Genomic DNA, 27,293 nt, shown 5'->3' with positions numbered 1-27,293 from the left:
ATTGACGTAATCAGGCGTCCAGCAGGATCTTTTCGTCTGACCGTTGAGAGTGCAACATTTGAACATTAACTGTTCAAATGTCGTTCATGGTTTACATTATTTACTTCCACTGTTTAAATTGTTCTCTGTAAAGCCTGTTGCAGTTTTAGTTATTTGTGAACCGAGATGATGTTCCCAACGTATCCCGGTATATAAAAACACCTAAATAAATAAATAAATTTTACCAGTCCTTAATCTGAAGGAGGCTGGAGGTGTTAGTACTTGTCCGATTCAATCTGTTGCTACTGAACCAGCTTTGAATTTGACTGAGATTTTAGAACAATCTCAAGAGAAGTCATGTTTTGTCTTAAAACGTGTCGGAAATTGGATTCCTCGTGCTTTTTTTCAAGAATAATGGCACTATGAAATGGGGTTGTTTCTCTGGGGGCAGATATTTTCCTTAAATTTCCCATGAAATGTATTGTCAGGGCTTTCATTTTGTATCTTATGACTCTGCAGTTGGAGAAATTCTTGGAAGAAACATCTGGGTAATCTATATCATAAATATAAATTGTCCACCATCTATTTGTTCTATTTTTTTCCTTTATAATTTTATTTTCTCTCTCCCCCCACCTCTTAAAACTGTGGAATTGTGATGTAGTTTATATTCCATTTTGTTTTATTATTTCTTTACTTGTTTCTCTTTGGTATGCAGCATTTTATTTTTTTTCCAAGTTGAGGTTTTTTGATTGACTAGTAAGTTTGGAAATAAGTATTAAAAAAAACTGTGCATTCAGCACAGGTTGATGCATGCATATTTTAACTCATCAAACACACATTTTCACTCCCGATATGTTCACTTTCTGCATTGGGCGTAAAAAAAAGTAAGCTATGTATTAAAATTGCACAGAAATTCAGCATGCAGACTCTTAATGCACAGATTATTGCTTAGGTCTGTGAGAATTTTGTAGCCAGTGTGGCACTGGATTGCATTGTACACTACCCTAGTCTTAAAGATGTACTTCTGCTTGCTGACCACAAGATGGCAGATGAAACCAGAGCAGTGTATCAAAATTTTGTCAGTCCTGGGCATGCATCATCGCCCACAAGATCCCAGTAGCCAAAGTAGAAGTGCAGCTAACCTGACTTGACTTTTCAATGTGACCTATAATAAATTTAAAAAAACAAAAAAAACCCAAACCTTCAGAAACATGATGAAGTTCTGCAGTTGTCAACTTCTAGAAGCCCGAAAATATCCTATTACTTAATGTCATATGGGATCTTAAGAAAACATTTAGAAGTGAAATGAATTTCTTTTTCCCTGTACGTACCCGGATCAGTTCAGACCGTGGGTTGAGCCTCCTGTCCAGCAGATGGAGACAGACTAAAACTGAAAAGGTATCCTATATCAGGACAGAGCCTACCCTGCAGCCCTTCAGTATTTGTCTGTCTCCAGCAGGTGCAGGCAGTTCACCCTGCAATTCCCTTTCCTTCTTAATTTGCCATTTCCCTGTGGGGATTTTCTGTCATTCTTTGGCAAGATCAAGAAAGTATTATTTATCTTTGCAAATTTTACAAAAAAAAATACAGAAATCTGTTTGATTTTCAGGAGACAGCTCTGTCTCCTTGTTCTTCTGGGGGCCTAGGGGTCTTGCCCCTTGATTTCTCAGCCTAGGCTCCCTTTCCCAGTGACCTGTGTATTTTGGGGCGATACTGGTGGTCCAGTATCCAGGATCTTCATTCCCCTGCAATCTCCTTGAAAAAAAAAAACCCCACAGAAAAATTAAGTTGAATATTTGGAACAAGGCAGCTTTATCCTTACCCCTGTTTGAGTCAGGGACGGTAGCGAGCAAGGTTCGATCGCCTGCACTCACTCACCGGGGCAGCACAGCTCAGCTGTTTCTCTCCTTCGCGGCCGCTCCTTTTGATCATGCCGCGTTCAAATCTATGCTTAGCCTATGGGGAGCCTGCCTCGCAGCTCTCCCGTGATGGACTTTGCTCCGGGTGGGGAGGGCCCCTCCACGGCAGCCCCTAAGCCAGCGACCCAGGGCGGACTTCTTGCCGCATGGCCAGACCGTTCCCTGCTCAGCAAACTGCGGGAACGGTGGCCATTTTGGGAATCAGTTTAACTTCGGAATCGGGGCTGCAGGAGGGAGGGGAGCCAGATTTGGATATTTCTCCCCCGATTTAAGCCCTGTGCGTCTTCTAGAGGAGATCCCTGACCCTCCTTCCCCCTCCCCCCCCCCCCCCCCCCACCCTCCAGGAAGTCCAGGCTGCATTTTTCAACTGACTTTGTGCTTTTAATTCACAAATCTTATCTGGCAAACCTACAGGAGGAGGAGGACCCCACCCCACAGCCTCTGGCTGTGCCGGATGGGCAGGGCTCCATAAGGGTTAGGGTGGTGCTGGGGGTCTCCCCCCACCCGATCCCCCTCAGCCACCCATGGTGCCTGACCCGGACCAAGATTCCGATTTGTTGCTGCTCAGTCCCCCACTTGAGGGTGATGACCCCCAGTGCTCAGTTTGTTTCAAAGGGAGGAGCTGGAGCCATTCATTCCCTTCATTTTGCAGGAGCTGGGTATTGAGGTACCACCGGAGGATACGGTTACAGCCGCAATGCCAGCTAACGTGGACTCGGTTCTGGCGGGACTCAGGGCTCCTCCACGCGCTTTCCCGTTCCATCCCATACACAAGCTGCTGCTCCTTCGGGAATGGGAAGCTCCCAAGGCTGGGCTCCGAGTGGATAGAGCGATGGACAAGCCCTATCCTCTCCCCGATGAATGCCTAGAGATGCTTAAAATTCCCTAGGTGAAGAGGAGGGACCCAAGATGGCTGCCACACGGTGAACATCGAGGCAATCTAGCTCCGCATTTTTTCCTCTATCTTGCTAAGCTTGTTCCTTTATAGTTTCTACAACGTTTTTCAATGCCTCATACGAAGCGAAAAGCAAGAATTAGAGAGGTTACGGCCTCAACTCCATTACCTCTTCGTCAGATGTGGATTGAAGATGTGCTTCCTGGTTTGCAGTTAGAGCCGGTGAGGGGGGCCGCTGGCGTGGAAGGCGGTGAGCGGACGCCGCACGCCCTGGCCGAGGAGATCTCGCTTAGTCCCGGCGAGCCTACAATCCCCTCCCTTTCCTGCAATCCCTCGCTCTATGAGGGGCGAGGAGAACAACAGCAGAGAATCTCAACGAACCAGCCTGTGGGAACATCGGAGGAGCCCCAGAGAAGCGGCATGGACGGAGTGCTGGCTTCGGTGAGCCCAGAAGGTCTGGGCTCCGGGGGAATAGAGTCTGGCTCTGGACGAGATGAACAAAGAGAGGTGGATTCCCAGGACAAAGGAGGTGAGGGAAACGAAATACATGTGGTATTGAAACACCCTTTGATTTCCCCTGAAAAAATAACTTCAGAAGAAATATGGAAGGCATTAACTGTGATGAATAAAGCTATTTTGGACTTAACAAACGCTGTGAAACAGAATTTAGAGAAGTCTAATATTTTGGAATTAAGAGTCCAGAAATGTGATTCATCTATGTTAAAAATGGAGAAAGATATTCAAGATATAAAAGCAGTTCAATGCAATTTGATAAAATCGGATTCATATGTGAATGGAAAGATAGACTTTCTAGAAAATCAGTTACGAAGAAGTAACTTGAGAATTCTAAACTTCCCTAAAACAAAATGGTTGCCGCTAAAAGATTTAATTAAAAGTTACTTAAGTAATATCCTGATGTACACAGAAGAGACTATTCCAACAGTAAATAGAGCTTATTACGTTCCAGGAGGGAAACTTAAAGAGAGAGACTCTCAGGAAGAACAAATGGAAAAAGAAGCTTCTCTTGATAATTTAACTGATTTTATTGAGAAATCATACGAAGCAAAGATTCAAGAGCGAGCAACTGTTTTCCTCTCTTTCCTCCAGATCTCTGACAGAGATGAGGTATTAAGAAGATTTTTCAAAAAACAGGTTGAATTATTTTATGGATATCAAGTCAGAATATTCCCAGATATCACCAAGAGAACCCAAGAGAAAAGGAAAGCCTTCCTTGCTTTGAAGAATGAAATTGTGACCCGCGGGGCAAAATTCCATTTAAAATATCCATGTCGTTGTATTTTGGTTTACAATAATAATAAGTATATATTTACTGAATTGGAACAATTACGTGTATATCTGGACTCTCACTCTGATTAGTCCTGGGAAGTTAGGCAAAGAATGATAAATCTGCAAATAACCGTGTGATAGTAATTATGTTGAATACTTATAATTTCGCTTATTTTCATGTCAAGGGTCTCTCCCTTTGCTTATAATATGGAAAAAATATAATTTATTTTCTTCTTTTACTTTTCCTTTCAAGTTGCAAGACTGAAAAGGAATGTACATCTTGTGATATTTCCAGTTTTTCTTATAAGTTTCAATATGTAATAATATTGTTGTTGAAAAGTTATGAAAATTAAAAAATTAAAAAAAAAAAAAATTCCCTAGGTGGATTCTTCTGTCTCTGCTGTCACCAAACACATCACTATCCCGGTGGTGGGAGCTATGGCGTTGAAAGATGTCCGAGACTGCAAACTCGAACTTTATCTCAAGCGCATCTTCGAAGTCTTGGCCTTAGGAGTCCGGGTGACGATCTGCAGCAGTCTCATGCAGCGGGCAAGCCTTAGGTGGATTCATCAATTGCTCAGCACCCAGGATCTCCCGTCTGCAGAGGCGGAGCAGGCAGAACGGCTGGAGGGTGCTGGGGCGGATGCCCTCTACGATTTACTCCGCGTGCAGGCCAGAGCAGTGGTCTCAACAGTGTCAACCAGACGTCTCCTCTGGCTGCGCAATTGGTCTGCAGATTCTGCCTCCAAGTCTGTTGGGCACACTTCCTTTCAAGGGTAAGTTACTTTTTGATGAGGACCTTGAACAGCTTATTAAATCCTTGGGTGTGAACAAGATCCATGAACTGCCGGAGGACTGCCCTAAACAGTCTAAGTCCTTCTTTCCTTTACGCTTCTGCTTTAGAAGCCAGCGATGGTATAATATCAGAGCGCAGGGTTCCTTCCCGAGAGGGGGGTCCTCCAGATCCCAGTCCTGGTCTCATTCCTTTCGAGGCTGCCGGGCCTTCCGAGATGGTAACCCACAAAGTTTGCTCCCCAGTGAGATCCGGCCGGCCCATTCCTCCGTTCCAAGCTTAAGTGGACGTCTCTCCCTGTTACTCAAGGAATGGGTCAAAATCACGATGGTTCAGTGGGTCCTCGAGGTGCTAGAGAAAGGTTACACATTAGAGTTTGCTCGGGACCTGCCGGATCTTTACATAGTCTCCCCCTGCGGAAGCGGCCTACCGTCTGCCAGACCCTCGGCAGACTCCAGGAGCTGGGAGCCATAGTCCCAGTCCTGGTGGAGGAACAAGGCGCCGGCCAGTATTCCATCCAATTTGTCGTGCCCAAAAAGGACAGTTCTTCCGCCCGATCTTGGATCTCAAGAGTGTCAACCGGGCCCTCAGGGTTCCCCATTTTCAAATGGAGACCCTGAGGGCTGTGACGGCAGCGGTTCGCTCATGCGAATATTTGGCCTCGCTCGACTTAACAGAAGCTTTCCTGCACATACCGATACATCACGATCACCAGAAGTATCTCCGGTTCAACATTCTGGGACAACACTTCCAGTTCCGGGTGCTTCTGTTCGGCCTTGCCATCGCGCCACGAACCTTTACCAAGGTCATGGTGGTGGTGGCAGCTGCTCTCCGCCGGGAAGGGGTCCTAGCTCATCCTTACCTGGACGATTGGCTCATTCGTTCCAAGTCTGAGATTCTCTGCAGGATAGCGGTTGTCAGGGTCCTGGCTCTCCTAACCTCCCTCTGGTAGATAATCAATTTTTCCAAGAGCAATCTCCAGCCCTCCCAGGTCCTGGAATTTCTGGGGGCGCGCTTCGACATCCGAATCGGCAAGGTGTTCCTGCAGGACGCTCGGGCGCTCAAACCTACGGATCAAGTACGCAACTTTTTCTCTCTCCTGCTCCCCACGGCCTGGGATTACCTTCAGATCCTGGGGACCATGTCTTCCACTATCGATCTGGTTCCTTGGGTCTTTGCGCGTATGTGACCATTACAGAAAGCTTTGCTATCCTGCTGGAAGCCGGTGTCAGAACCGTTTTGGACGGCTCTCCGACTCTACCATCACCGACATACAATGGTGGCTATCGCTTGCGTCTTCTGAAGGGGATGCCTTACAGACTCCTCCATGGATCGTGGTCACGATGGATGCCAGCCTCTCCGGTTGGGGAGCGGTGTGTCAAACCCAGGCTATGCAGGGCTACTGATCCCCAGTTCAATCCCGCTGGCACATCAATCGGATAGAGGCCCGAGCGGTCCACCTGGCTCTCAAGATCTTCCTTCCTCTGATCCGTCGCAAGGCATTGCGAGTGCTCTCGGACAACTCCACGGCAGGGGGACATCAGAAGGCGTTTTCTTCTGAAGACATAGTGAGTACGGCTAGGGGTGATCTTCGGTGCCTTGATGTGAAATGAGTTTTACTGCGTTACATCCAGGTTACAAACGAGTTCCGAGTTTTGGATCACCTCTTTGTCCTATGGGGTGGCCCAAATAGGGGCAACAAGGCTTCTAAGGCTACGATTGCTCGTTTGTTGAAGGAGGCGATTGCGTCGGCATATATCTGTCAAGGTGATCGATTCCGGAGGGTCTAAAGGCACATTCCTTGCGTTCTCGGGCTACTTCTTGGGCGGAGAGTCAGTCTGTCTCTCCACAGGAAATTTGCAGGACAGCTACGTGGAAATCTCTGCATACGTTTGCTTGTCATTACCGCCTCTGTGCAGGCTCCTGTTTTTGCTTTGGTACATCCCACTGTCTGGACTGATCCGGGTACGTACAGGGAAAGGAAAATTTTGGTTCTTACCTGCTAATTTTCGTTCCTGTAGTACCACGGATCAGTCCAGATGCCCTCCCATGTACTGTCTGTTCCGTCCACTCGAAGTTTCTTTCTTTGCAGGTAATTGGATACCTTAATTTTATATTATAGTTTTGAGGCACCGGAAGCATCTATTGATGACAATGAATATCTATGCAAGAGCGATTACCGTATTTTTTGCTCCATAAGACGCACCTAGGATTCAGAGGGGGAAAATTTAAAAAAAAAAAAAAAAAAAAATTTGTGGTAAACCGGCTCTGTCCCTGGACATCTGTGCGTCTTGTGGAGCAAATTAGGGGAGTACATAACATTTTTTTTCTCCCCATTTTGTTTTCGGGTCTGGGGAGGGCCATTTCAGTCCATTCCCCAGATCAGAAAACTTTTGTCTTTCTAATTCTGTGGGAACCCCCACCCTCCGGCCCCCCCCCCCCCCCCCCCAGATCTGCCAAAAGTCCCTGGTGGTCCAGCGGGGGTCCAGGAGCAATTTCCTGGGCTTGGGCCGTCGGCTGCCAATAATCGCTCCCGGACCACTAAGACTTATGACAGGTCTAGGGGGGGGGGGGGTTATAGTAAATTAATTTGGAAGGTCTGGGGGGGTCAGCAGGGGGCGGGGGTTTTGTTAGATTTTTATTTTTTTTTATATTCGTTCCATAAGACATTTCCCCCCCACTTTTGGGGGAAAAAAAGTGCGTCTTATGGAGCGAAAAATACGGTATATACATAGTTCTTTCAGTTGTTCAATTTATCAGTTTTTCTTGTTGCTTGCTTGATCTTCTACTGGTTATCTTTATAGTTATCTGCTTTGATGATGTTTATACTGAAGGGATGCAGGGTAGGCTCTGTCCTGATATAGGATACCCTTTCAGTTTTGGTCTGTCTCCATCTGCTGGACAGGAGGCTCAACCCATTGTCTGGACTGATCCGTGGTACTACAGGAACGAAAACTAGCAGGTAAGAACCAATTTTCCTTTAATTATACTAAAAGCTGAATTGTGAGTACAGCTCTAGAGGCCAGATACACATAGACACACGACAGGAACAGCTCTTCACTACTTCTGGTCCTTTCAGAGGTGTGTTTATAAATCATTCTACATTATTACTTATTTTATTTCTGCACTTGTACATAAAAACTTAAATTCTTTTTTTTTAATCAGTGTTAAATTTCTTTTACCATAATTGTAGGTTTGAACCTAAGTTTTATCAAATGAAGGTGTAAATGTAAAACTGTGCTAATGCTGGTACCGTTTTTACATTTTGATCTAGTATTTTTTTTTCCTTTTGCTCCAGATTTTGTGTTCTGCGAAGCTGTGGTTGTGTTTTCTCTGAGCGAGCACTGAGGGAAATTAAAACAGATGTTTGTCACAAGGTAAGTCTTTGTTTATAACAACACAAATCACACAGATCGTATGTGTGTTAAAGAACCCCAGCCTAGGGTTTGTCAATTTTTGATCCAGTTCTAGTTTTCAGAGTAATCAAATTATTAAAATTAACCCTATTCTTAGAAAAAAAATGTAAGCAAATATTTCTCATGAAAGTTCATGGTGGATAGCCTGAAAATCTAACATGACTGAGAGAACTTTGGGAACTGAATTTGGGAGCCACCGACAGGTGAAGCAGTAAACTTTAGATTAAAATGGGTGAGGCACTGCCTTTTGCACAAAGCAGTTGAAAGGAAGGAGACCGCATATCATTGGCTCCTCTTCTGTTGTCATTCACAAATAGTTTTCCTAAGCACTTTTACAATCACCCTTCTTGTAGGTAAAATGCCTCATAACCCCTGGGATGCAAAATTTCATGTGCCAAGCTAGTTCTTTTAGCCAGCAGAGATAATGACATTTTGGTTTTAGAGTAAGAGAAAACCTCATGCTATTGTACTTGTTTGTTGTCTTGTGAACAGGCTTCCTTATCCTTGTTGGTTGCTGAAATTGGGATCTGACCACAATAAGATGATTTTTAAAGAAGTTTTGAGTGTTTGCCTTCCGCTGCTCTGGCCAGCACATCTTTTGGTGGATCCTGTTCTTATGGGTGGGAGTGTGGACACAGGAAAGAATCAGATGTTAAGAAGCAAGGTCCCAGGCTGTATACTAATATAGCTCCTATTCCATGTTGCTAAGCAGAAGATTAGCAAATAAGCTCCTGGGGAAGGTTGTTACTGGGCTCTCGGGAGGTAAAGGTTTGTTTATGTTGACACACTCCATTAGCCAGGTTTCCCCAGGGTGGAATCTGTGTAGGAGATGCTAGGTGCAGAGTCAAGACTCTAAATCCCGAAATGATGTGACCCGCTATTGCTGATATCATTTCTTTAATAGTAGATGGAGATCTACTGATCCTACCTGTCTTTCGGGTAAATTGTAAAAATATATCAACAATTTGGCTCCGGCTGACAGTTTATTAATCAAAATCACTGGAAGGTGGTACTACCCTTACAAATTATGCTACTGTTTAGGCCAGAAATATAATTAGCTTTGATAGAGTATAATCTAAATCTGCCCTTGGAAGTCCAACTAGACAGTGTTGCTGTGCCACACATAGGAAGCAATCAGAGGACTTGTCTCATAGGAGAGAGTCTGCTTTGTTTAATTATAGGGGTCACTATATAGATATGTTAGTGTGTATGTATTTAATTTATAAAATGCCACCCTTAATCTGGATGTTTACTGTCAGGCAGAGTTTCCTATGTTGTGTCCCAGGATCGAATTGAAAGCAATATATGGAGTAAGTGCAGTAAAGGATGCACTCTTCTGGCAGGAAGCTGCAGTAGGGTATGCATTTCTGTGCTATGCTTAAGTATGAGACCTGAATAAAGGTATTGATGATCCATAATTGTAATTACTCATTTTGATTGAAAGCTATTGTCAGCGGCAGTGTTTCTACCTCCCCCCCCCTCCCCCACACACACACACCCCTTCCCAATCCAGAAAAGACTGCAGCTTGGTAGTAAATTTAGCCATTTAAAACTGCAGTACAAAGAACTACAACTAGAGTTACACCAAACCAGGCATCTTGCAGCCGCCTCCCAGCCTTGCGTCCAGTTTGAGAATCATTGCTATAATGGACCGTGCACACCATCGCCACCACCTTTACTTCAGAAACTGTCACCCACCCACCCACACCACCTGATTTATACCTCTAGGAACGTTTACAGTTTGAATGTGGAGCATGCACAGACAGTTGAAATCTTTTGTATCCGAAAAGCTGCTTGATATATATACATGGGGACAGCGCATCTTTAGGCAGGTTAGCTAATAGGTAATATATTGGCTTTAAAACTAAAGGGACTGTTAGAGCTCTCGCCTACTGCAAACCTTAGTGCTCAGGTGGTTTACTGTGACCTCTTGCCCATTAATCCCACTGACATTTAATGGTGTGCTCTTGCAGTCGGATGCAGAAAGGATGGCATGTTTGCTTATCTCTTCCCTGTGGTTTGTAAAATTATTTTACAGTTTTGCCTTTCATTTCTTCTTTTTTCCTCCCCCAGTGGCTTCTATATCTTTTGCAAAGTCCATCATTGCTTCATCTGCAGATCTAGTCCTTTCATTTTTGCCCTCACTGTTTCCTCCTGCTTCTTTCTGTTGTTTCAAAACCAGCCTTTCCAAGGCTTCAGTGCCATAAACCTTTTTTAACTACGTGGAGATTTTCCCCATTTTCTAATCACCCCCTTGTTCAGCCCAGCCACAGATCACATCTCCTTCTTGAACCCAATACATTTGAGTCTGGGCTCTATCTCTGGTGACTAAGACTCCTTTTTCCCTCCTCCTTCCCTCCTTGTAAATGCTGCATCAGTGGCATCTCTAGTCCTGGCTGGCCTAGGAATCAAATTTGGGTCTCTTGCAGGAAAGCTCACAGTACATGCACTGGATTGCTCCGCTGCTACTCCTTTTGTCCTTAAAACTTGCCCCTGTTGTGATTAAAGCATCATGAGCCTTCATTCACAGCTGCCCAGGGATTTTCCTCCTATTTGTTTTCTTCTCCTGGTCTGTGTAGCTCAGCCATTGTGGTGATAGTCTGCTGGCTGAGAAACACAGGCTGCAGTTCCTTCTGGTGCCCAGTAGGTGATGACTGAAACTTCCTCACTCCATGGGGGTGCAGTTGGTGAGTCTGCAATATCCACAGCCCCTGCTCTGCTGGGTGCAGGAACCAAGTACTGTCACTAGGCCAGCGATGCCACCGCTCTCTGCTTTCATAACAATAAGCACCATTTTTCTTTTTACTGCTCCATGTAAAGGTGCACATTGAAACAATATAACATAACTGATAATGAGAAAATAAAGGAAAATACTGTCATTTATATATGTGCGTTTAGTCCTTATATTGAGTGTCTGGTAATTTGTTCAGAAATTCTATTTAGTCTGTTGCACCTCTCAAATGATAGAATATAAGCTTGGATAAAGTGTGTGAAAACAAGTCATTTGGTTACTAAATGTTTTTGGGGGTATTCTTACCTTGCTCTCCATGACAAACCTAGGAACTTGTCAGCAAATTTACTATGGCAGAAACTCAATCTTAGTGAAACTGTTAAATAGCCTTCTTGATGTTCAGAGCCAAGATATTCAGAAGCTGCTGTAGATGTCATTTAAAAACATAAGAAACTGCCATGCTGGGTCAGACAAAGGGTCCATCAAGCCCAGCATCCTGTTTCCAACAGAGGCCAAACCAGGCCACAAGAACCTGGCAAATACCCAAACACCAAAAAGATCCCATGCTACTGATGCAATTAATAGCAGTTGGTATTCCCTAAGTAAACTTGTTTAATAGCAGTTAATGGATTTCTCCTCCAAGAACTTATCCAATCCTTTTTTAAAACCAGCTACACTAACTGCACTAACCACATCCTCTGGCAACAAATTCCAGAGCTTAATTGTGTGTTGACTGAAAAAGAATTTTCTACGATTAGTCTTAAATGTGCTACTTGCTAACTTCATGGAATGCCCCCTAATCCTTCTGTTATTCGAAAGTGTAAATAACCGATTCATATCTACTCGTTCAAGACCTCTCATGATCTTCAAGACCTCTATCATATCCCCCCTCAGCCGTCTCTTCTCCAAGCTGAACAGCCCTAATTTCCTCAGCCTTTCGTCATAGGGGAGCTGTTCTATCCCCTTTATCATTTTGGTTGCCCTTCTCTGTACCTTCTCCATCGCAACTATATCTTTTTTGAGATGCGGCGACCAGAATTGTACACAGTATTCAAGGTGCGGTCTCACTATGGAGCGATATAGAAGCATTATGACATTTTCCGTTTTATTAACCATTCCCTTCCTAATAATTCCTAACATTCTGTTTGCTTTTTTGACTGCTACAGCACACTGAGCCGACAATTTTAAAGTATTATCCACTATGATGCCTAGATCTTTTTCCTGGGTGGTAACTCCTAATATGGAACCTAACATCATGTAACTATAACAAGGGTTATTTTTCCCTATATGCAACACCTTGCACTTATCCACATTAAATTTCATCTGCCATTTGGATGCCCAATCTTCCAGTCTTACAAGGTCCTCCTGTAATGTATCACAATCCGCTTGTGATTTAACTACTCTGAATAATTTTGTATCATCCGCAAATTTGATAACCTCACTCGTCGTATTCCTTTCCAGATCATTTATATATATATTGAAAAGCACCGGTCCAAGTACAGATCCCTGAGGCACTCCACTGTTTACCCTTTTCCACTGAGAAAATTGACCATTTAATCCTACTTTCTGTTTCCTGTCTTTTAACCAGTTTGTAATCCACGAAAGGACATCGCCTCCTATCCCATGACTTTTTAGTTTTCTTAGAATCCTCTCATGAGGGACTTTGTCAAACGCCTTCTGAAAATCCAAATACACTACATCTACCGGTTCACCTTTATCCACATGTTTTATTAACCCCTTAAAAAAAAATGAAGCAGATTTGTTAGGCAAGATTTCCCTTGGGTAAATCTATGTTGACTGTGTTCCATTAAACCATGTCTTTCTATATGCCCTACGATTTTGATCTTGAGAATAGTTTCCACTATTTTTCCCGGCACTGAAGTCAGGCTCACTGGTCTATAGTTACCCATATCGCCCCTGGAGCCTATTTTAAATATTGGGGTTACATTGGCCACCCTCCAGTCTTCACGTACAATGGATGATTTTAATGATAGGTTACAAATTTTAACTAATAGATCAGAAATTTCATTTTTTTAGTTCCTTCAGTACCCTAGGATGCATACCATCCGGTCCAGGTGATTTGCTACTCTTTAGGTTGTCAATCTGGCCTACTATATCTTCCAGGTTCACAGTGATTTCATTCAGTTCGTCTGATTCATCACCCCTGAAAACCATCTCCAGAACTGGTATCTCCCCAACATCCTCATTAGTAAACATGGAAGCAAAGAATTCATTTAGTCTCTCTGCAATGGCCTTATCTTCCCTAAGAGTCCCTTTAACCCCTCTGTCATCTAATGGTCCAACCAACTCCCTCACAGGTTTTTTGCTTTGGATATATTTTAAAAAGTTTTTATTATGAGTTTTTGACTCTATGGCCAACTTCATTTCAAATTCTGTCTTCGCCTGTCTTATCAATGTTTTACACTTAAGCATTGTCAAGTTGTGTTTTATCCTATTTTCTTCAGATGGATCCTTCTTCCAATTTTTGAAGGATGTTTGGCTAAAATAGCCTCTTTCACCTTACCTTTTAACTATGACTGTAATTGTTTTGCCTTCCTTCCACCTTTCTTAATGTGTGGAATACATATGGACTGCACCTCTAGGATTGTATTTTTAAACAATGTCCAAGCCTGTTGAACCCTTTTAACCTTTGCAGCTGCACCTTTCAGTTTTTTCTAACTATTTTCCTCATTTTATCAAAGTTTCCCTTTTGAAAGTTTAGTATTAGAGCTGCAGATTTACTTATTGTCCCCCTTCCAGTTATTAGTTTAAATTTGATCATGTTATGATCACTGTTGCCAAGTGCCCCCCCCCCCCCCTGTTACCACTCTCTCACCAAGTCTGTTCCACTAAGAATTAAATCTAAAATAGCTCCCTCTCTTGTTGGTTCCTGAACCAATTGCTCCATGAAGCAATCATTTATTACATCCAGGAACTTTATGTCTCTAGCAAGTCCTGATGTACATTTACCCAGTCAATATTGGGGTAATTGAAATCTAGGACCAAAAGTACATGCCAGAGCAGACTGCACTTTGAAGCAATATCACATAGTACAAAAAGTGCAGATAAATTGTCAATCCTGACAGAGGACTCAAAGCTGGTTTCAAAAGTGAAATAAGTTTTTATTAATTCATTAGGCAACTCCACTGGTTTATATCACAAGAAGCTTTACGGCGTCCCCCGACACGGTCCCGTGTTTCGCCTAGGGCTGCATCGGGAGGGCACGCCAGCAGGGATTCACATATGAAATACTGACAGCTGATGTGCTTAATTTTGACAGGGAGCGCCCTGTCAAAATTAAGCACATCAGCTGTCAGTATTTCATATGTGAATCCCTGCTGGCGTGCCCTCCCGATGCAGCCCTAGGCGAAACACGGGACCGTGTCGGGGGATGCCGTAAAGCTTCTTGTGATATAAACCAGTGGAGTTGCCTAATGAATTAATAAAAACTTATTTCACTTTTGAAACCAGCTTTGAGTCCTCTGTCAGGATTGACAATTTATCTGCACTTTTTGTACTATGTGGTAATTGAAATCTCCCATTATTATTGCACTGCCAAATTGGTTTGCTTCCCTGATTTCTCTTAGCATTTCATCATCTGTCTGACCATTTTGTCCAGGTGGACGGTAGTATAACTCCTAATACTATACTCTTACCCAACACACATGGGATTTCTACCCATATAGATTCTGTTGAGCATTTAGTCTCTTGTATGATCTTTATCTTGTTGGATTCTATACTCTCCCGGACATAAAGTGCCACACCCCCACCAAGTTGATCCTCCCTATCATTGTGATATAATTTGTACCCTGATAACCAATGGGACAGTGTGTTATCCTCCTTCCACCAAGTCTCTGTGATGCCAGTTATGTCAATCTCATCATTTTGCTGCTAGACACTCTAACTCTCCCATCTTACTTCTTAGACTTCTGGCATTGGCATACAGACATTTCAAAGTGTGTTTTTTGTTTGTATTAAAAACCTGCTTTTCAGTTTTTAGGGATAATTCGGAAATCATTAGCTTCAGTGTTTTTTTACATATAGGCACATGGACTATGTTTGCTTTTAATGGAACCTCTCTGTTGGGATGCCCTAACTCTCCTGTTTCATTAGTATCCTTCAAGGATACATTTCTCCGAACCATGCACTGCTGAGTGACTGTCAGCTTTCCCCCTTGTTCTAGTTTAAAAGCTGCTCTATCTCCTTTTTGAAAGTTAGTGCCAGCAGCTTGGTTCCACTCTGGTTAAGGTGGAGCCCATCCTTTCAGAAAAGTCTCCCCTTTCCCCAAACATTTCCCCAGTTCCTTACAAAGCTGAATCCCTCTTCCCTGCACCATCGTCTCATCCACGCATTGAAACTCTGAGCTCTGCCTGCCTCTGGGGACCTGCACGTGGATGGTGCTTGGTGGTGTATCTGGGGATTGGTACAAAGAGGCAGATTGCTTTCAAGAAAACTGAAAATTTTGCAGCCTCCACAACATTTCTAAGTAATGGCTTTCTAAATGTTCTGTATGAACTTAACACAAATGAAGATTTCTTATCTACTAGATAAGGGAGCCCTGACCGACATGCCGCAAATGCGCAGTAGAGAGCAGCTCTACAGTGCATGCGCGGGTGAGCACGTTGGCCAGAGTGCCCGGAAAAAAAAAAATAGCGCTGGGTCGCTAGGAGCAGGAGAGGCGACGACGAGCAGGAGCGGGAGGAGCAGTAACGGCGGCACGAGGGAGGGAGGGACAGCCCCCCGTCTGCCGGTTGTGGATGAGCTGAGGGGAGGGAGGAGAGAGTGAGCTGAGGGGAGGAGGGAGGCAGGAGAGAGTGAGGTGAGGGGGAGGGTGAGGGGGGAAGGTGAGAGGGAGGGAGAATAGAGGGGGGAGGTTGAGAATAGAGGGGGGAGGGAGGAGAGAGTGAGGGGAGGGGGGAGGGAGACTAGCGGGAGAATGAGGGGGAGGGAGTGGGAAGGAAATGGACCGAAAATTTTTTTTAAATGTTAACGGCTAGTATATATATATATCTCCTCCCCCCCCCCCCCCCCCCCCCCAAGTCAAAAGAATGTTAGTGAGAAAGATCAGGCCTGATGTTTGTATTTTGTTTCTATTTAGCCATACAGATATCAGCTGATGATAATATAGTAGGAGCACATGAAATTAGCTTTGCTCTGCTCCCCTTTGAAATAACATGGGAACAGTTTTACTCCCTTTTGCTCTAGAAGCAGTTGGTTAGTGTACGCTGTGGGGGCGCTCCTCTGATCTGGACTCCTTCCACTGTCTGTCAGTTGTGCAGTCCCTCGCTTGCAAACGGATAGCTGTGACTTGCTATCCATCTTTAGATGAGTCTGCCAAAATATGTATTGCTTTTTTTTTTTTTCCATTAAAACTCCTCTCTTTATGAGGAAAGTGCTGATCCATTAGTGTAATTTTACAGCAGAATCAAAGCAGTGATACCATTTTGGAAGACGTGGCCTTCTCATTGTTTGCTATCCTCGGGTTCTAAGGCCTGCCAGGTCAGTAAACAAAGACGGCAGTGTGATAAGTCTTCGAGGCTTCATACCTCATCTTCCCCATCCATTATAATTTGGTATACCTCTCGTTTAGACATTTATTTTCATATTAAAATAGTTATCCAGTTGAAAATGCCAGTGCGCTTCCAGAGGGACGTCTGCTTGCTGTAGGAGTTTTATCCTAAATCGTCTTTCTAAGCACTCTGTCACAAGAGGGTACCTGCTGTACTCAAACTTATTAGCAAATAAATGTGGTGATTCAATGATCCATTGTAAATCCCCAAGCCCATACACACAGACATCTCGAATGTAGTGACCTGCAAGGAGAGGGAGATATTAGATGTACTATAATTTACATGTAATCGGCTCTGTTTATAGCTGGTTGACAACCTAATTACATTTGCCCCTTTCACCTTTGCTCGTGGATATTAGCTTTTTTACACACCAAATCTGAATTATTTAATCCAACGCTGTCCATTGTACTTCAAACCTTAAACATGGCACAGTCTTATATGAAACAGCAGTCCCCTGACACGTACATATTTTGCAGACAAGCTGCGTCGAGAAGGACAGGGTGCTGTTGCAAATAGGAGCCTGATAAATCTTTGAAAATTTGTAAACAACTAAAGAAGCTGAACCATAAATCTTAGGTCTTCAGCACTGTGGGAGACTGGAGACACTGCATTACAGATCTAGATTGACTGGTTACAGGTATTTGGATTGTACAGGGAAGGAGCTACAAGAGGCCTCCGCACTGGTATACTATTAAAAAAAACAAAAAGGTTGGGGGTATAACAGTTATTGCAAAATTAATAAAACAGTTTATTCTGCATGCCTGTGTTTCATGCCCTGAGAATCTTTTTCAGGCCGATGCAATATACTGTGCTCAACCAAGCGCACTGGTTAACCCGTGGTTGGATGAGTATCCAAAACGCGCATCCACAACTCCTCATGCTATAAGGGGATTAGTGCATCCAACCCCCAGGGAAGCTAATAGTGCTCATCACAGGTAAATTCATGTTGATGAGGCTATCAGCTATTCTCCCCCGATGCAAAAAAAAAAAGTGTGCCTGACGCACACATTTTTACCCTCAGAAATTAACGCCTGCCTGGAGCAGCCCAAAAAGTGTACAGAAGAGTGGAAAATACTGCTTTCCTGTACTTTCTCCGACTTAAGATCGTGGCGATATTAAGTCTGAGGAACAAAAAGGAGAACAATTTAAAAAAAAAAAGTGTGCCGGCGGTCAGCTTAGGAAAAGGGGGGATGCTCAATTAACCAGCGTCCATTTTCCGATCCCGCTGACAGCCACCTCTCCTGAGTGCCCGCTGCCAAGGAGGCACTAGGGGTGCACAGTTTCCCCTAGCGCCTCCTTTTTACCGTGGTTGCTGATTTCAATATTAAATGCGGCGCCCCAGAGCGCCCGTTTTCCCCGCGCCGATACTGAATCGGCCTGCTTATTTTTAAAGGATTCCTTCGTACAAGTAACAATTACCTTGACAGCCACTGTGAGAATTTCCTTCCTGATCCCGCCATTTTATAGCGCGTATATTTCCTTCCCAGAGAGCATCAGGAGTAGCACCGGGAGCATCTAAGAAATAACAGTGAAATGTGAGAGGAAGAAGGATTGACCTACCCGTGACCCCGTCTGCACTGCCTTCCCCGAAAGACCCTCTTGCTCTCTAACGCTCATTGAATGCCAGAGGGTCAGGGAGACACTTGGAAGGCAGATATAGAAAATGTACCAAAATAAGTTCCCAAATCTGTATTTGTAAGTTAGAATTTCTGACTCGAAAGGGAGTAAGCAGAGACGTGAGGTAAACCAACAGTGCTTTTCTGCCCAAGATGAAGAGTTCTTAAAAGAAGCTTGTGAATATGTTTCAGGTTATCATCTGTGGATGGGAAATCTGGACAGGCTCTAGGAAGTAGAGAAAGCAAACATTTCTCACTGTTGTCTAGATTCCACCACCACAACCCTATCAGCCCTTAAATAATTTTGTAATGGAACAAATTAAAAAAAACCCAAAAAAAACAGCACATCCCTACCTTATTAAACAGCATTGCAAAAGGTAAATTGATTGTCCCCAATGAAAATAACAGACCATCCTCAGTTTGAACAAAGACAAGATGCAATCAGTACCCACTTAGGTTGGGAGCTGAGGCTCATGCTTGTATGTAATTTAGTTTTTGAAGTCCCCTGGCAGAGGACTCAGCACTGTAGCACAGGGATCCGGGTTTATACTCCCTGTTCATTGGGCCTGGACCTGCAACCACTGTGGAGGGAGAGCAGGAACATGGCTCTGGCTACTGTGATGTTATTAAGGATGTGTCTTGGGGAATGTGTCTCACAGCCGAGAGTCCTTTGAGCTGTCTAGACATGCCATCAGGGAAGGGGAGGAAACAGCAGAAACTACTGAGGGGGAAAAGACCAAAAGAGGCTAAGTGCTCTGGTCAGTGGCATAGTGGTAGAAATGGGATGTCTAGTCTCCAGGTTTCATAGCTTTGTGCTCTAACTACTACACTACCTTGCTAACTTTTCCTTATCGCATTCGCTTGCATTGTACAAAATTTATGGATGTGATCTCAATATCCCTAGAATGTATATATGTCAAAGCATTGTACATTCAAAAAATATAGGCCTTGCCTTTCAAACGATTCAGTGTGACCCAGTAGTGCTCATCTGGACTGTATGTGTCCCTCGACCATTCCAGTAAATCTTTTGCACGCTCATCAGTCAGTGCAAACTCTGCAAACTTCCTAGTGAGTGCATAATAGGCGGTGCCAAAATATATGGTGAGGTTATGTGGTGGTTCGTCTTTCACATTGGTGGTTGGGTATACATAAGATACTCCAACGTGAACAAACTCCTTGTAACTAACACGTGTTCTGTGTTTTATATGGGCTGGTTGAACAACACCAGGAGTTAGGTTTTTCCCATTCCATTTGCTCTTAAGATATTGAATAATTTCCCGGTTTGTCTTAATTGGGTAGTCCTGCCCACAAAGATTAATGATATAGTTCCACTGAATTTTGGAACGGAACAGGTCTTTCATGCAGTTAATGTCCGCTTGGAGTCTTGAAAATCCTGCGTATACAACATTTTCTCTCTTAGATGCAATAAAAACATTCTCAAAACAATTGACCAAGCTTTGGATAGCATTTTTATAGGCCTTGGAAGACTTTTCGTCAATGTGGATGCAGTAAACGTTCTGTGGTGCATATATGGCTCTGAGAAGCTTCACAAACATCTCCAGCTCTTTGTGAATGGTGATGATGTAAGCCAAGGAGAAGTTGGCTTCCTCTTCAGACAGAGCTTTTGTTATGAAATGCAGTTCTTTAATCAACCTTGAGCAGTTGCCTGGATTTTGTAGTAAGATGGATATTTGTGTTGCCCCTTGGGGAATAGCTTGTTGGCAGAAATTTCCAATTGTAGGCGCTGCCGCCAAGCCCTGGAAGAGAGCTGAGCAAAGCTCATCTGGGTAGAAGCCGCATTCTATTGAGATGGGAAGGAATTTCTGTTCGTTTGGCTCCTTAGGAGGGGGAGAGTTTATATAAATAAAAGTGCAGATGAAGATAGAAATGCCAAGGCAGAGTATAAATCCAGACTTGACTGCATCCAGCTGGGTCATTGTTTCCGTTTCTGAAACTTTCTTTTCACCATGCTTTGTTTTGGAAAATCTGCATAACAAGGAGAAGAAAAAATGTTTAATGTTTTAGTTATTCTGATGTCTTCCATTTAGTTACAGTATGTCAGGCTTCTTTCATATTCTTTACCTTGCTAGCTGGTTTGTACATTCAGATTATGGCTTGCAGCAGATAAGAAATCAAAAATTATTATATGAAACAAATACAGTATACAATATAAATAAATTAAATAGCTTATGCAGTAACAAAATATCCACAAATACCATAAAAATTAGACAATTCTAGGTTTGTGAACTGAACAGCACCATCTAACAGATGGTGCTTTCCAAAGGTTAAGTGAAATGGCAATGCTTGGATAAAGAGCCGGGCCACAGAACTGTAAGTAATCTACCTCCGCTTGGTTTCCAAGGGGAGACTGTTCCACAGCATTAATGCTACAAATATAAGTTTTCTAGTTCCTGCAAGATGAGCTTTCTGCAGAGATTGGAAAACTTAATTTCGTATAGGAGAGTAAAAAGATGCATTTGAGAGGCTAGATCCTCTCAAAATTTTGTCAGCATGAGGATTTAAATTTAATTGAAATAAGCATTTCTCTTCCTTTTCCATGGGGCATCCAAATTCAAAGCAAAGTACAACAGCATTTTAAATATCACATACAGTCTTAATTAAAAGTACAAACTTATACAAATCCATGAGTAAATAAAAAATGAAAACAATCAGTCTGGAGTAGGCCCTCCCCCTACTACCATGGTCATGTCCAGTTTGTCCAAGCAACCACTGGATCTGAACTGGGAAAGATACCTTTCCAATTCGGCACATATAAAATTGGACTTCATCAGGGATCACCTCCTGTGTGCCAAAAAATTGACCAAATAGCCAGGTCTTTGATGCTTTCCAAAAATGGAGTCGGTCAGTCTCCAATCTATTGGTAGTGCATTCTGTAACTGCAGCCCCTTACCAGTGAATGATCTTTCCCATGAGCTGGCGAGCTTTACTTTTGGACAGAGGGTAGAGCCAAGCAGTAATCTCAGCTAGAACATAAGAGCCTTCAAGGAAGATATTGTGCACTTTGTCTAGTCTGGGGCACGTAATAGTGAGAATATTAAAAGGAGCATGGAGTTTGATAGGTGACCGATACAAAGCAGCCAACAGCAATGTGGCCTTGTTCTATATCTTCCGGCCAGTAATGACCCTAGCAATGGTATTTTGGACTAATTGCAACTATGCCTATAACATCACAGGAAATACCTATGTTGCCTTAATCCAGATGGGAGAGAACCACTGTTTGAATCACATTTTAGGATTGATTGCCATAAAGATGGATGCGTTTGTCTTACCAACCAGAACTTGCCATATGTCTTCATAACCATTAGGCTAATCTGACCTACCATTAACAGAGTGGATAATTCCCATGGCACTACCCATCAATAAACAAGAATTAGCAGCAGGTAGCTCTGTTTTGCCCACCCACAGTAATTCAGTTTAATCGGGATTAAGTTTTGAAATGACTGGCTTGTATCCAGTCACCAATCACTAAGAAAGCTGCATTCACATTCTGGTTAGTAGTTTCTAAAACATCTGTGTAACTATAATCCGTAAATTCTAGATTTCTAATAATAGCATCCAGTGATTGTAGAAAAATATTAAAAAGAATAGGTGATGGGGAACCTTGTGAAACACCACACAATAAGGAGCGTGACTCAAAAAAAAAAAAAGCTGGAGCCCAATTTTATTCTCTGTTGCTTGTCTGACAAAAGCTGTTAAATAAATAATAAATAAATAAATAAGATAGAGGCAAACTACCTGTGCCCATGATAACCAAGTTACTCAATCTTTGGAGCAGTAGAGCTTGATCATCCAAGTCACTTGTGTCTAAAAGATGGAATGGTGCATGAAACCTAGAGCTTATCAGCATGTAAGGCTGGACAGATATGAACCTGCTATGACCATCCCAAAAGCAGTCTTGCTGCCAGATTTTGTTATAATAATCAACGGAGCGCTCTTGCTGATAGTCCATTTACAGAGAGCTATAGCAGTCAATTTTTGGACAAAACTGGAACTAGTTTCGCTGTTCGTTCTTTTTTTTTTTTTTTTTTTTTTTTTAATTTCATTGCAGGTGTGAGCAAACTGACAGTACAAAATATGGCATAACAAACAATTGTAAAGTGTTTATATCAGAACAAAGTGCACATACCACAGCTCATAGAAATAAAAGCCATTTTAAGAAAAATCAGCACTTTTAACAACATCTAACAAACCAGTCTGAGAAACCCTGTATCCAGTGGCCCAAATTATAAAAACTCAGAAAAGGAGCCCAAATTTTGAAATCTGTCCCTTCGTACAGTGGTATCCCTTTTCTATTGACAATTGAAGATAAGGTTTCAGCAGTCAAAAAAAGCTTTAAAAAACTGAAGACGCGTACTCCATACTTAATTTGGAGTTTTCTCAGGTATCAGTATGCCATCAACAATAATGTGCAGCCTTAAGTCAGGGACTTGGTTCATGCTCGCCTAACTAATCTCTGTCTTCCTAGTGTTTAGGCAAAGTTCATTAACAAAAAGCCAGTGATGCACCACCTGTCAATATTTGTTCAAGGTCTGCTGAAGCTTGCTATTGATCTGGAGTCGCTGATGGAAACACTTGTATGTTGGTTTAAATCCTGCTTTGTCCTTTTCTTTACTAACACAGTTTGCTTTGAATAACTTGTACATGTAGCATATTTCTAAGGGTTCTTCTGCATCATCCATATCAAAAATACTCGACCTGTCAAACCATGTGTATCGCATATCTCACAGTTGCATAAAAGAGCGCCATTTGAACAAGCTCTTTGAGAGTCGCATGTGAGGAAAAAGCTTCAGCATGGTTGCAAGATTGTGAATTTGCCACACTCTGTGGCAGTCCCTAGTGCCAAAGCCTTCCTTCCCAATCTGAGATTTCAAGAGTTGATCTTGTGCACTTTCAGGTTGGCCACAGCGCACGGCTCAACTTGCGATTAGATGCACGTTTTGGACGCGCTTCCATAACCCCCCAGTGCAAAACTGGGGTGAGAGCATAGGTAATGAGGCTCATCGCATGTAAATTCGTGTTGATGAAGCTATTACCTATTTCCCCACCAATTTAAAAAAAAAAAAAAAAAGTGCTCCCAACACGCACATTTTAACCTGCAAAATTTAACGCCTGCCCCTCAAGTTAACAGAAAAGTAGAAAATACTGCTTTTCTGTTCCTTTTTTTTGTTCCTCTGACTTAATATCATTGCAATAATAGGTTGGAGAAACCAAAATAGGATTTAAAAACCAGGGTGCCGGCGGGCAGGTTAGGAAAAAGGATGCTTAATTAACGAGCGTCCATTTTCCTAACCCGTGGCTGTGCACAGGTTAAGAAAAGGGACACACAGAATTGAGCATCCATTTTCCTAATCTGATCATCACCTCTCCTGAGCAGCCACTGCTGAGGAAGCACTAAGGATGCACAATTTCCCCAATTGCTTCGTTTTTACTATGGCGCCTGATTTAAATATTGGGCGCCCGGGAGAGATGGATTGGAGCGGGTTAAGGGAGGGGGTGCTCTATCATGAGTGCCTGTTTAACATATGCATGGGTTTCAGACTAAATATCTAGTGCTGAGCTAACGGTTTATCTTGCCTAGCTAGGCTAGTAGTGGCTAGCCATTTCTCTTCCCGGATTATTCCACGCTGCCTTGGTAAAATATTACTGTGCTGTTCATCAGCACTTAATTTGGATTTGTTATGGAGGAGTTCAGGTGCCCATTGGAATACTACACAACCAGATATAGGGACCGTGGCAGTTTGTGCCAAACATCTTAGGTAGAGAGCCATGGACAGAACAGAGCAGAGGCATCCACAGACTTTCCTGGAAATCAGATTTTAAAAGCATGCAGATGACGGATTCTGCCTATTCCCAATAGTAATCTTGGTGGACACATTTAATGCATGTTTGGCTCAGCTAGAAGATAACATTAGCTTTTGAATCTCTGAAAACTGATGTCCTGACAGATATCTGCCAGTTCATCTTCTTTTGTTTCATTGTATATAGTTCTTCTCGTTATGACTCGTAATGTTTGATAGCTGGAAAACACTTTTTATGTGCTGTCATGAGTGGATATGTCTCCTGCTGCCTAAAGCTTTCTGTAAACTCATAATCACTGCAAACTTAATCTTCCAGAGTCCCAAGGAAGTTTTTTTTTTTGGGGGGGGGGGTTTGTTTGTTTTTTAATGACTTAGAAGTGATTTCTTTTCACTTGATTTTCAGTTATCAGATTTATTATTGTTAGCAGTTATTGCTGGAAATAGTTCTGTAAATGACTCATTTATCATCCATATTGTTTATTTAGAATGATGTCACCAGAAAATCATATCTAATGTAAAATGACTGTGGTATGCCAATATCTCCTCCTTGGACTGGACTGTTACTCAGGTTTGGGGGAAGGAACAGTATCGTTGACTATCAGATCCGGTGAGAGAATCTGACGCAGACTGCCTTGTTCCTCGTACATGGAAGAGCTATGATCTCATCCATTCCCAGTGCTCCAGCCCCGAGACTCTCACTAATTCTTTTGGATGCCATCGCAGTCCAAGGCTAACGTTCCTTGTAAGGTTTTCCACAGCTCTTATCCTCTTGAAGTTAGCGTCCGCTGAATTCCAGATTTTCTCATCTCTTGTGGTTTGCATGGCTCTGAAGCAAGAGGGACAGGGAAAAATGGGATTGACTGCAAGCACGAAGTTGGTGGTTGATCCTCCATTGTTTGTTCTTTTTGGACATTTCTTCTTTATTGGCAATTGGTCAGAGAAAGGATTCACTCAGATTTGGTGACCACAGAAAATGGGATGGTTTTCTGAAAGCAGGCTAGAAGTGTTGGGAAATTCTGCAGAAGCTGTTTTTCTATCTGAAGAAAGCAAAGTGCAGGGAGAGGATGAGCCCAGGAGGTCACAGCGAGAGAGATGAAACTTCAGGATGGGCTTTTCCCCCCCCCCCCCCTCCCCATCTGCTCTGGCTGCCATTTCTTTTGCTCTGATGTTACGGAAGACGAGTAAGCAATTGTTTTCACAGAAGGGATGCGTTGCCTGCTCCTCTAGACTCGTTCCCTGGAATATCCGATCCTCCCTCGTGAGTACATGAGGAAATAACTGACGGTCCTTATCTCAGAAGGTCTTTCTATTTTCAGGTTTTCTTGGTGGGTCTCTTAGGTGCCGGTCACTACCCTGGGGCAGTGTGAACCAAGAGACGGCCTCAAAATGAGTTGGTTTTTTTTGTCTGTTTCCAACTGAAGCTTCAGTGCAAAATGTGCTGCTAGCCAATGCCAGGAGCCTGAAAGGTGAGGCCGGGCCCTGTCTTCTGAGGTGCGGAGGCTTCAGTCAGTAGTAATTGTTAGACAGTCCATGGCAGGGCCGTGTGCTGTCAGCAGAGTGAGCCAAAACCGGAAGCGATTTCATTCTTCCACTTGTTGACGTTATGCAATGTACAGTACAGTTACTTATTTTATTTATCTAGATTTATCTCGCGCCTTTCATTGGCAGCTGAAGGCAAGTTGCGTTCAATTGCAACAGATATATTTTCCCTGCCCCGAGTGGGCTCACAATCTAAGGACCTCATTTACTAAGCATTTTTTTTCCTCTAGGCACAGAATGGGAGAAAAGCCCTAGTAAGTCAGACCCTAAGCTTGTACCTGAGGTAACCTGACCAAGGTCCCAAGGCTAGTGGGATTTGAACCCTGGCTTCTTTAGCCACTGCTGGCACCACTAAGCTACTCTTTCACTCCCCAGTTAGATTCGTGCAATTTTGTTGGTGCTTGCTGGCTAAAGAATAATATTGACCTCCATCCTAGTGCATGCATTACCCAGGCCACATCTGTAAAAATGAGCCAGAAAGGATTGTTTTAAGTACTCTATGATAGTTTGACTAAGCTGGCATTTTACAAAGGGAAAAAGAAGTATCTTGAGTAAATGGAGTCTGTGGCTTTGAAGAGGTAATTTTTCTGTTATGTGCAAGTAGTTTTAGGCTCCTTGATCTGAGTGATCTGATGAAACCAAGGCCCCATGTAAAGCTATTTTCCTTCAGACTTACCTTTTTCAGGTGAAAGCTGATCAGTCTGTTATTTGCAGCAACTTAGACCTTCAAGTGAGAGAGCCCCCTCGTTCTCCATTGTCCTTCCCATGGCCAGCGTGCTCTGTGCGCGTCCTCCGACTGACCGACCTTGGGCAGATGAAATGAGTTAATATTAACACAGTTCTTCTTGCTTAATTTAAAAAGTGTCCAGTTGCACCTTTCTGCTTAGCATTTTGTTTGCTCTTCTATTAGCAGGCAGGAAATACCGTCCCCGAGAGTGCTATGAGAGATATCGGTAACCTTTCTGTTGTGCTGTTCAGTCTGGGAAAGCGTATTCAGGCAGTAAGCAGGGGGCTCTGTAGAGAGAGCTGGGCGCACTCTTAATTTAATCTCACTGCTCTTGTAGCCTCTAGGTTGTGAGTAGCCTGTACCCTTCTTAATGTCGCATAACGCCTTCAAACCTTTAACTCTTCACCTGCCGATATCTTCTTGCTGTGTGCCTAGGAGAGAATAGCATCTCTATTCATCGGTTGCTAACCTGAGGTTTGGCTTCTCCCTAGTGGGAGGGGAGCCCTGACAGTTTCCAGTCTGTGCATCTCTTTAGCAGGAGGAATTTTTATTAAAGGGCAATTAGATGCCGTTCCAGCTCCTGGTATCTGCGAGTGTAGTTTACGATATCGGATGTCTTCTGTGCTGTATAGGTGCAGAGAAAGGGGTCTCTTAGGGCATAGGCTAGGAAATGTCAAATAGAAGTGGCCCAGGCATACCATTTTAAAAACCATATATATAATTTTTAAACTATATAATTGTGACAAGCAAAAAAGGACAAGTTTTGGTCTCATAGCAGGACCTTCTTCGTGGACTGGCATAACAGCCTTTGACCACATATCCCCCGTCTTCAGATATGTGTGTAAGGCTTAAGGAAGGAAGGAGGGTCCTTGGTGGTTTTGAAAGGCTGTGTACAACCCAGTTTTCTCTAGAGCCCGTATGGATACCTAGTACTCTTCAGTACAGTGCATGTCCTGTCCTGAGAAACTTAGAAATAAAGGTGAATAAGGAAGCTGCAGGTGA

The 27,293-nt window shown here is 43.2% G+C and overlaps 2 protein-coding genes across 2 annotated transcripts in view; one reads left to right on the top strand and one right to left on the bottom strand.

The window, feature by feature from the left end:
• Positions 1-27,293, top strand: part of RTF2 (replication termination factor 2) — a 52,753-nt gene that overhangs the window by 10,769 nt on the left and 14,691 nt on the right. Inside the window, exon 5 of the mRNA XM_029610793.1 lies at positions 8,172-8,250. Within this exon, the coding sequence (XP_029466653.1) occupies positions 8,172-8,250 (79 nt within the window). The remainder of the gene's footprint in view (positions 1-8,171; positions 8,251-27,293) is intronic.
• On the bottom strand, positions 16,304-26,610 carry LOC115096334 (beta-1,3-galactosyl-O-glycosyl-glycoprotein beta-1,6-N-acetylglucosaminyltransferase 7-like). The gene is made up of 4 exons (XM_029610791.1): positions 26,241-26,610; positions 19,159-20,192; positions 18,010-18,105; positions 16,304-16,833 (listed from the first exon to the last, which is right to left on the bottom strand). The coding sequence occupies exons 2-4, from the start codon at positions 20,141-20,143 to the stop codon at positions 16,607-16,609; spliced, it is 1,308 nt and encodes a 435-aa protein (XP_029466651.1). The 5' UTR covers positions 20,144-20,192; positions 26,241-26,610; the 3' UTR covers positions 16,304-16,606.

Source organism: Rhinatrema bivittatum, chromosome 8, assembly GCF_901001135.1.
Source record: "Rhinatrema bivittatum chromosome 8, aRhiBiv1.1, whole genome shotgun sequence".
NCBI classification, from domain to species: domain Eukaryota; kingdom Metazoa; phylum Chordata; class Amphibia; order Gymnophiona; family Rhinatrematidae; genus Rhinatrema; species Rhinatrema bivittatum.
Note: the sequence above shows the minus strand (reverse complement) of the source record. Positions and strands in the feature narration are given on the sequence as shown.